The 9,493-nt window shown below is 48.4% G+C and overlaps 1 protein-coding gene across 1 annotated transcript in view; it reads left to right on the top strand.

Moving 5' to 3' along the window:
* The first annotated feature begins 1,939 nt into the window (after positions 1-1,939).
* The window catches only part of NFKB2 (nuclear factor kappa B subunit 2), a 32,716-nt gene continuing 25,162 nt past the window's right edge, over positions 1,940-9,493 (top strand). The window contains exons 1-6 of the mRNA XM_053310363.1: positions 1,940-2,115; positions 2,984-3,048; positions 4,165-4,243; positions 4,411-4,451; positions 4,581-4,679; positions 8,303-8,454. Of these exons, the coding sequence (XP_053166338.1) occupies positions 3,025-3,048; positions 4,165-4,243; positions 4,411-4,451; positions 4,581-4,679; positions 8,303-8,454 (395 nt within the window). The 5' untranslated portion in view covers positions 1,940-2,115; positions 2,984-3,024. The remainder of the gene's footprint in view (positions 2,116-2,983; positions 3,049-4,164; positions 4,244-4,410; positions 4,452-4,580; positions 4,680-8,302; positions 8,455-9,493) is intronic.

The following is a 9,493-nucleotide window of genomic DNA, read 5'->3' as shown; positions in this document are numbered from 1 at the left end:
CAGAGTGAGGCAGGGAACCAAGTCCCCACCTTTTAAAAGGTGGTTTCCAAAGATGATCACCACCTCCTCCTGGTCGTTGCCTCTTTTTCTCCTCATAGCAGACAAGACTCCCCTGCAAAATCCCAGGGGGGCTGCAAATGACCCCCATCCAGAAAGGACTGCAAAAGGAAACTCACGCAACACAAGCTAGGAGACAGCCACTTTGCAGCAGCCAGTAGCATTGCAGGAGAAGTTGGGAGTCGAGGGGAAAAAACCATGTCTGCCTCTTTTTAAACAAGTTTCCCCAAAAGATGACCTGACCAACAGCTGTTTTTACCAGGTTGCTGCCTCTTCTCAGTTAACAGCCTTTAGCACACACACCACCCAGGGCTCTGAAAAGAGCTCAGAGAGGTTGCAAGAAGATCAGGCAATAACCATTTTCCAGTGGGGCTGTAGGAAAGCTGCACTTGTAATTGCTACCTTTAAAAAAAACAACCCTCAGGCTTCATTAACAATGCTACGCCCCCTGGTCACATTTTAGCACCCACCCCCACAGTCACAACATGGCAAAAAAAAAAAAAAATCAGGAGGAAACACAGTTTTTTGCTCTAGCAAAATTGAGAACAGCAGAAAGAAAGAAAGGGAAGCATCCAATGAAAAAGCAATAAGAAAGGAGAAGTTTTAGGATGCTGGGAATTGTGTGCAATCTTCTTTATCAATGTAGTAATAAATTATGTGCCCAACACATTTCCACTATAAATTTTCTTTAGGGACATTTATACAACCATCTTAGAGGAGATCAATTGAAAAAAACAAAACAAAACCCAGCCCTAACATTTGGCTTCCAAATGAGGGAGAAAAGAAAATCTCTCTCGGAGAAAGGCACACAGAGACGAACTCAAACATGGGGGGGGGACCCCATACATTCAGAAATCACACAGAGAAAGAAATCACACACACTCACACCACCAGGGAGAAAGTGATCTTATTACTTTCAGATACTAAGCAGTTTAGTATCTTCAGACCCAGCAGCCAGCACATCCAACCATCTTTTTCTCAGTTTCTCCAGTGTCCAAACTACTCTAGAACGACTCTGCTCTTTTGCAGATTTGCAGCTGCCCACTCTCCCGCTCTGGCTCCACCCCCTGCAGCACATGTGCCTCCAGCAGCCAATGAGAGAGAGCCTCTGGAAGGGGAGGAGGAGAGTCTACTGTTGTTTGCACAGCAAAAGGGTGGTGGAGGGAGAGGGATGGTGCAGCGAGATTTTTGGAAAGAAAAAATAATAATGAATGGAAGGCTGGGGAGAGTCGTGGGGGGCCCCCCAGGCAACCGCCTCCCTTTGCCTAATTAAAGTTACGCCCTTGAGAATGAGGAGTAGTTCAGTAAGCAACAACCCTTCCCCGACTTGGTTCCATTATCAAACGGCTCTTATTGTTAAGAGGTTCTTCTTGGTATTCAACTTGCTGTGCATACAAACTGCCACTTGCTAAATGGCAACTGACCCTAGCACCTCAGTGTTGTCCTCAGAAGCGGAGAGGCAAATCTTACCAAACTTCCCTAGTTTTCTGACCCAGCCCAGAAATGTGCCCAGAGTTTCTTCACCTCTGGGCAGGGCAAGACAGATGACCCGCTTACCAAAGGGCGTTCCATGGTAGGCGACTGTCTCTCTTGCCAGCTGCTCCCAGGACCCCCCTATCCCACAGACTTTCTCACCTGCCACTCCCGAGCTGCAGCCTGAGACGGCCCCCTCTCACTCCCCTCTGCTCTCCTCCAGAGACGTTTACCCGTCTCTCCCTCCCGCCACACTGTTCCCTTTCCAAACCCACCGAGGGGCGGTAACGTAAAGCTCAGCGCTGAAGCCTCGTTGCCGCGCCGGGGCTGAGCTCCACCGCCTATTGCGGGCTCTGCCGCTTCCGCACCCAGGGAATCTCCCGCTGGGCAAAGCGGATCTTGCGTTGCGCACACAACCTGGCTGGCCCCAGCGAGCGCAGAGCAGGCTCCGCCCCCCTCAGCGGGTCAGCTGATTACTGAGAATCCGGGCGCAGGGGGCGTGGCTTGGGAGGCGCCTGAGAGGAACCCTGGAGGAGTCCAGCGCTGCTGGGACCGAGCCGCGACAGGCCGCCTTGCTGGCTGCAGGTAAGCGAGCGCAGTGGCCGAGGACCCCCTCCCTCGCTTCTTCCAGCGTGGCGCCGCCCGGCACTTTTCTTTTGCCGCTGGAAACGCGCTTGGTAGCGCCAGTTCTCCTCCTCGCAGCGCTTGGCAGCGCCGGTTCTCCTCTTCCTTTCGGCCTCCCGCCCCGCCTGCGTCCTCGTCCATTATTAAATGCCTGTTAGGCAGCAGGCAGAGGGAGGCTCCTAGGAGGGAGAAGTGGGCTTCCCCGCCTCGTCGCCCCCCACCCCCCGTCCGGCTGGCCATGGCGGGCTTCTCGTGGTGGGGCATCCCGGCCATGTGAGGGCCGCTGGGCGGGGAAATTCCTCCCGGCGAGGCGTAGCAGCAACAGCCCCTGCCCGAGCAGCAGCGGAGGGTTCCTTGCAGGGCCTCCTCCCCAGTGGCTGCGCTTTTGTGCCCCCGTCTGTTGAGGGGGAGCCTGCCCGCGGGGCTTATTTTCTTGCCGGCCAGGCAAGGGGTGCTGCTGCGGTGATTCTCCTCCTGCGCGCTGCTTGGAGTGGGGAAGGAGCCCCCGTGGAGGCGGCCGGTGCGGGACTTGCTGCTCCCGCTGCTCGACCCGAGGCGTAGACAGGAGTTCTTGCGATCTGTCTCTGGATGCTTGCGGGGCTGCTGTTGCTGCAGACATTGGCGAGGGGAGAGTCGCAAGAGCGCCGCCGTCCCTCCTTCCCTGCTTCGGCGCGGCTGGGCTTTTAGGGACTTTCCATCGGGGTTTCCTCGCCCCGCCCAGCTTCCGCCTGTGGCTCTCACGGCTCCGTCTCTCCACACCCCCGCCCGCCGCCCCGCTTCTCTTGTTAGTTCTTGCCGATCTCCCGCAGCTCTCCGCTTCCTTTCGCAGGACCAGACCCGGTGTCGTGGTGGCTGCTGCTCTGACTGGCCATGGATTGCGACGGCTACTCCTCAGTGAGTCTCCCGCTGTCTGAAGCCTCTGGGTGGGGTTCTGCTGCTTGATCGAGGGGGAAACGGAGAAGCGTGTGCAGGGAGAGGCAGGCAGACCGACCTGCCCCCTGGACTTCTCGATGGGTTGGGAGAGGTCTTCTCTCACTGTTCTCTTGATGTGGACTGTGTGCAAAAGGTTGGGCTCCCTTGTTGGGGATCTTTCTACAGCTCTTTCCCCTGCTTCTAATCCAGAAATTCAGATTATTGTTTGTAAAGGTCATCTTCTCTTCTGGAACTAAATCCTTCAGTACAGCAGGCTTGGAGCAGATACCTGCCAGCTCTTCATTTCTTATTTTGTGGAGTCTAGACAGGCAGAGCTCCTGAGCAGTTCTCATGTCATATGAAATAAAATCAATAAATAATGAGTCTAGATCAGGGATTCTCAACGTTGGGTCCTCAGATGTTTTTGGACTTCGACTCCCATAATCCCCAGCCAAAGGCCACTGGGACTGGGGATTATGGGAGTTGAAGTCCAAAAACATCTGGGGACCCAACGTTGAGAATCCCTGGTCTAGATTACTTCCTCATAGAGGAAGCTGCCTGTTGCATCTCTGGAGAGAGGCAAAGCTAGAGTAGCTAGTCAGGTAATAAACCTATGCTGGTGAGGCAATTCTGTTGTTCATCCCAGTGCAGAGGCACAGCAGAATTATTTGCCATTTTTGGTGACTCCCATTGTTCTTAATGCAATGAGAAAGTGCTTTGGGGTTTGCATTTTCCATTTGGGAGGCACACTGATTCGCAGCCTCTACAGAAACTACTGGGTAAATATTTACTCTTTAACTTAGAAAAAATTGTTCTTGGCTCTTAAAAGTTCTTGAAACATTGTCCTTGGGTTTTCTTGTTTAAGAAGTGGTGTTTGTACCAGTGTGTGGTAATAGAATGTGTAGGCTGTGTTTAAGTTGTCATGGCTAGTGGCCTTGATATGACCTTGCCAAATTTTTCTCCTTCAAAAAAGTCAATGTTGTATTAGGCCATTGCACCATCCTATGGTAATGTATTTCATACTGCCCTCTCTCTTTTCCAATGTTGCACTGCTTTATAGAATATTTTGCTTCTTTTTTGATCCCACTCTGTATGCAGTGTTTGGATGGGATAGACTATGATGATTTCCAGTTTGGCCCTCATGTGATTGAGCAGAAGGAACTGCTCATGGAGACAGGTAAGAAATGGATATGTTTCTTAGAATCAATAAATTAAAGCTAGCACTGGAATATTGCAGTGTTGGGGTTGGAAATGTTTCAGTTATGTAGATATATTTTGCTGTGTTGAATTATAGATGCTCATGGACACAGAATCAGATTTTTCCTGTGTTCTTTCTCTCCTCAGTTGAAGGTCCATATCTCACTATAATTGAGCAGCCAAAGCAGGTAAGGATTTAATTAGTTTGGGGAAACTGGATTTTCCATCTGTATGATGTCAGCAGGTGTTTACTTGCCTTGCTGCAATTGGCCATCTGATGCAGGGTTTCCATATGATGTGATTATTTTCTTCTGCAGCGAGGTTTCCGGTTCCGATATGGCTGTGAAGGTCCCTCACATGGCGGGTTGCCTGGAGCATCTAGTGAGAAGGGACACAAGACTTATCCAACTGTCAAAGTGAGCATTGTGCTGTCTGGAGACTTTTATGAACTGCGATTCTTTTTTTAAAAAGTAAAGTAGTCTGCATGGAACTTTTGTAAAACTTAAAATAGTTTTTTTTAGAATAACAGCCCTGAAGTGATTGACTAGTGGTTTGTTTAGCTTGAGATAGTTTTTCTGCTTAGTAGGCAGTTTCAGTAGAGGGTAGGGGTGTGCAAGGTTCGGAGTCCCTCCCGGTCCGGAGGGGGGGGGACTGTGACTTTAAGCGGGGGGGTGGTAGTACTTACCCACCCCCGCCGCGCTTCCCCCTCCGGCGCTGTTCCTTGTTAAAATCTTCTTGGGGCGACAGAGCTCCGCTCTGCCGCCCCTGCCCCCGTCGTCGCTTGCAAGGCTTTCAGAAAGACGAGCGCTAGTGGCGCGCATGCGCTCTGCGCAGCGCGCGCGCTCGTCTCTGACGCTGTGGTGTGCGCGCCGCAGCGTCAGAGACGAGCACGCGCGCTGCGCAGAGCGCATGCGCGCCACTAGCGCTCGTCTTTCTGAAAGCCTTGCAAGCGACGACGGGGGCAGGGGCGGCAGAGCGGAGCTCTGTCGCCCCAAGAAGATTTTAACAAGGAACAGCGCCGGAGGGGGAAGTGCGGCGGGGGTGGGTAAGTACTACCACCCCCCCGCTTAAAGTCACAGTCCCCCCCCCTTCCGGACCGGGGGGGACTCCGAACCTCCAGACCGGTCCGGCGGTCTGGCCAATGAGGCCGGACCAAAACCGTGCACACTTCTAGTAGAGGGTGCTGATGGAGTACATTGCCATCCAGCCTCCAGCATAAGGTATGCTTCTTGACGTTGTCTGGTTATTCTGTTCCGCTTTGGGCAGTGATTGGCTGAACTGGTGTAGTAGCTTGGAATGTTCAGTTGCTCAGGAACAAAGCAGACTGCAGCCTAGTTTCTCTGAGGGAATGTTGTCAATTTGGCTCAGATTAAAGTCTCACACAGGGCAGGTCGAGAATCTACACTCAGAAAACCTCAGAAACAACAAAACCCAGTACAAAACCCAAAAACCCGAGGGTGTTTGGCACCCTCGGTGCACTACACCACCACTCACTCTAGGCCACCCCAGCACCCAAAGTGCAGTTATGGGGCTGCTGAAACCTCAGTTCTTCTCTATGGAGAAAAACCTTAAAGATTCGTAAACATCAAAAATCACTTAAAAGTCAGCCCTTTGCCCAATTCCTTTCAAATAATTCTGGTAGCTTCCTTGCCCCCCTTGGGAACTACCACTCACCACACTCCGCTCTAGGCCACCCCTTTCCCCCCTGACGTGAAGCTATACATTTGCTGGAATCCTCATTATTCCCTATGAGGAATTCAAAAATACTTTAAAAATTCACCAATAATCGGAGGAGTGTCCGACTGGGGATAAGGGGCTGGTTTGAGTCCCATTATACCTTATGAGAATTCCCCCCCCTCAAAAAAAATTCATTAAAAACTGTACGAGTGTCCGATTGCTTCGGGGTTTAGGTGGTAGTTGGCACCCATGAGTGCTCCACAAAATAGGGAATAATGGGCTGGTTCGAGTCCCTTTATACCCTATGAGAAAAAAATAAAACAATTAATAAAAAATCATACGAGTGTCCGATTGCATTGGGGGTTGGGTGGTAGGTACCCATGGGTGCCAGCTACCACCCCGCTCACTTTTGGAGGTTTGAAACGGTTTGTAACGGTTCAAATTCAAACCAAACCCGGGGGGGTTCAAGCAAAACCAAAACTGAACCTCCTCCTCCTGGTTCGAACTTGAACCAAACCAAGCAAACCGGTTAGGTGCACATCCCTATAGGAGAGTTCAGAGGCAAGGAACAGCACAGAGTAGGCTATAGCAAGGAAGGACTGTAGGAAGTTGAGCAGGTGGAGAATGAAGCTTGAACAAGAGAGCAGAGGAGATGGGGAACTGAGGCAAGTAGGACCTACTAGTAATCGGAGATATGACAATAGAGACTAAATGCTTACAATCATGAAGAACTGGATGCTATGGAAGAAGGGAGGCAGGAATAGACAGCGACAGCTAGAGAGACTGGCAAAGAGTAGTAGGGCAGAGTAGGCATAGGCCTGAAAGCAAAAACCTGTGGAAACAGAGGGTGGTGGAGACAGGGATTTGATGAAAGTAAGGCAGTACAAAACTAATTTATTTATTTATTATTAAATTTATATTCCGCTCTTCCTCTAAGGAGCCAAGAGTACATAGCTAAGTTTCTCCTCCCAACAACCCTGTGAAGTAGGTTAGACTGAGAGAGAAGTGACTGGCCCAGAGTCACTCAGCTGGTTGGAAAAAATTGTTTGCAACTTGTATTAAACTTGCGACTAGTTTTAACATATTGTGATGCAAACTAATGTTGGGTGTGAAAGGGAGCTAGATAAGTTCACATTTTTCTAATCCACTCAGAGTTCTGTGTTCATCAGTCATTCACTCCTTGGTCTTCTCTGTTTTAAAATTTAGCACTCTTTAAAATAAACAGTGTTATGGGGCAGCTAACAAATAAAGATTATTATTTATTGCTTTTCAGTTCTGTGAGATAATCAGAACTGCTGTAGTACTCAAATTGAGACACCGTTGATCTATATGCCGGTGCTGAGTTTAATTTGGGGGGCTTTTTTCTCAACCCAACAAACAGTTTGTCTTTTTGATAATTGCTTTGTGTCCCTTCCTGTGCCAGTACAAGGATGCATTTTGTGTGAGGTGCCTTCATTGGGATCTTTGGGCAAGAAAAAGCAGGTTGGAGCCTTGAGGATAACTTACTATCTGTTTCATGGGGCCTATTTCTTACAATCGTGTACTTGCACAAAGACATTTTGAGAATGTGGGGCTTGTGGGGGGGAGCGTATTTTTGGCTTTCAATATAATTTGTGCAAATTGCAAAATCTTGTTTTGCATATTATTGCTCAGTGGTGTGCCTTTGTTATGCATCTAACGTTTGAGGTATTTTTGAGGGGTAGTAGTAGTAATAGGAGGAACAATGTGGGGCCTTAGACAAGGAATTGGGAAGAGATTTGAAAAATTAAGGCAGGGATGAACCTGTGAGTATGAGGCTTTGGTATGGAAGTATAATTAGAAATGTGCAGAAGGAATAAGAAACCAGAACTTTGAGGGCTATCACCTTGGGTTTTTTCCTTCTCTTGTTGATCAGGGCTGCATTCTGAATGCAGTTCCAGGGGGGAAAATTGGGTTTGTCTGCATTATTTTACTTGATTTGCATTGGTTGCAATTTGAATTTTAATATTTCTTGCCTTCTGGGTTTGTCACAAAATTTTTAACAATTTGAAATGAGTAAGTTCTGTCAATTGGCTGTGATCTAAAGAAGTTACCTTAGGGATGTGCTTGCAATTGGACAATGCACACTGGGAATTAAACTTATTTTCATTACTTATTTTTGCATAGATTCAGAGGCCTAAGTGGTGTGTTGGGCAGCCAGAGGCCGCTTCAGAAAGGATGCCTTGAATATGGCCCTATAATGGGAACATAGTGTAAAATATAAAGGATTTTGGAGAGAGCTCCTTGAGACTAAAAGGGAGTAAGTTTAACAGAAAGGTGAGCTCTCCCACTAAGGAGGAACATTGTAATCCTTGGACCTCATGCTATCCCATTTTATTGGCAGATTTCTAATTATGTCGGGCCGGCTAGGATAGAAGTGGACCTGGTGACGCACACAGATCCTGCACAGGTGCATGCCCATAGTCTGGTGGGAAAACAGTGCAATGAAGATGGCAACTGCATTGTGATGGTTGGCCCAAAAGACATGACTGCACAGTATGTATGAATGATATATTTGGAGAGGGATGATCCACAGGATGCAAGCTTTTGCTGTGACTAACATCTTGAAAACTTATGGCTTTCTTTGAGTTAAGTGGAGCTCTCCAGCACTTTCAGTGCAGCCCTATCCCTTCTGTGATTAGGTCTGTCCATGTTCTCTCTAATTTTTTTCATCTATGTGCAGAATGAATTTTATTGTAGGCGGTAGTATCAAGGCAGTGTGCGCTCACATGCATTCAGAGTGGGACCTTCCTGATTCAACCTGAGAGAGATCTAAAATTAACTGAGCGGACATCCAAAAATGTGTGAGCGTATGCCTTAGAGGGAACACTGGTTCTGTCCATTGGGGAAGACTTCTCCATGAAAATACTGTGTCATTAAGTGCAGAAGTGTGGCTTCTGCCTCTGAAGCCTCCTTTGAGCAATCTCCCAGTTGCACTGTTCTCAGGCTTTATTTGGTTGGTAGATTACCGTAACTATCCCACATGTAGGCTGGAGAAAAGGCATGTAGATCATTAGAGAAAGGGGCTAGGACGAGGAGGAGAGATCTAGCAGCACAGGCCTGAGAGGATGGTTGAGCCGTATGAGGCCTAATTGGGGGAGTAGAAGATGTGAAGAGGATCCAGACAAAACTCACATAGTCTCCTATACACAAATCACACAGTCCTTTCCCCAACTGTTGTGTAAAGGGAGACCTTTGTGACTTGGCCCTAACTGGAGGAAGCTGATTTTACTGCAACGGATAATTTTCCCCATACAAAAAGGGAAAATATTACATGGCGGTCTGGTGCCTACTGAGTCCATTATCAATCTGGAAGTAGATTGGGTTGCTAGTAGTTATGGGTGAGCTCTATTTGGCTCATCTACAGATTGTCTCAGTATTTATAAGGACTCTCAGATCATTTGGAAGCAGTTCCTCTCTCTCTTTGAGTTTTCTCCATCTCTCAAAATGTCTGTTTATTGTTTGTTTGAGGCATGCTCTCCATCTCCAAAATTGAAGTGCTTAAGGCAATTTATATTACAGAACCTGTAAAAAT

The sequence above is a fragment of the Hemicordylus capensis genome, chromosome 3 (genome assembly GCF_027244095.1).
Source record: "Hemicordylus capensis ecotype Gifberg chromosome 3, rHemCap1.1.pri, whole genome shotgun sequence".
In the NCBI taxonomy this organism is placed as follows: domain Eukaryota; kingdom Metazoa; phylum Chordata; class Lepidosauria; order Squamata; family Cordylidae; genus Hemicordylus; species Hemicordylus capensis.
This window is presented reverse-complemented; position numbering and strand designations above follow the sequence as displayed.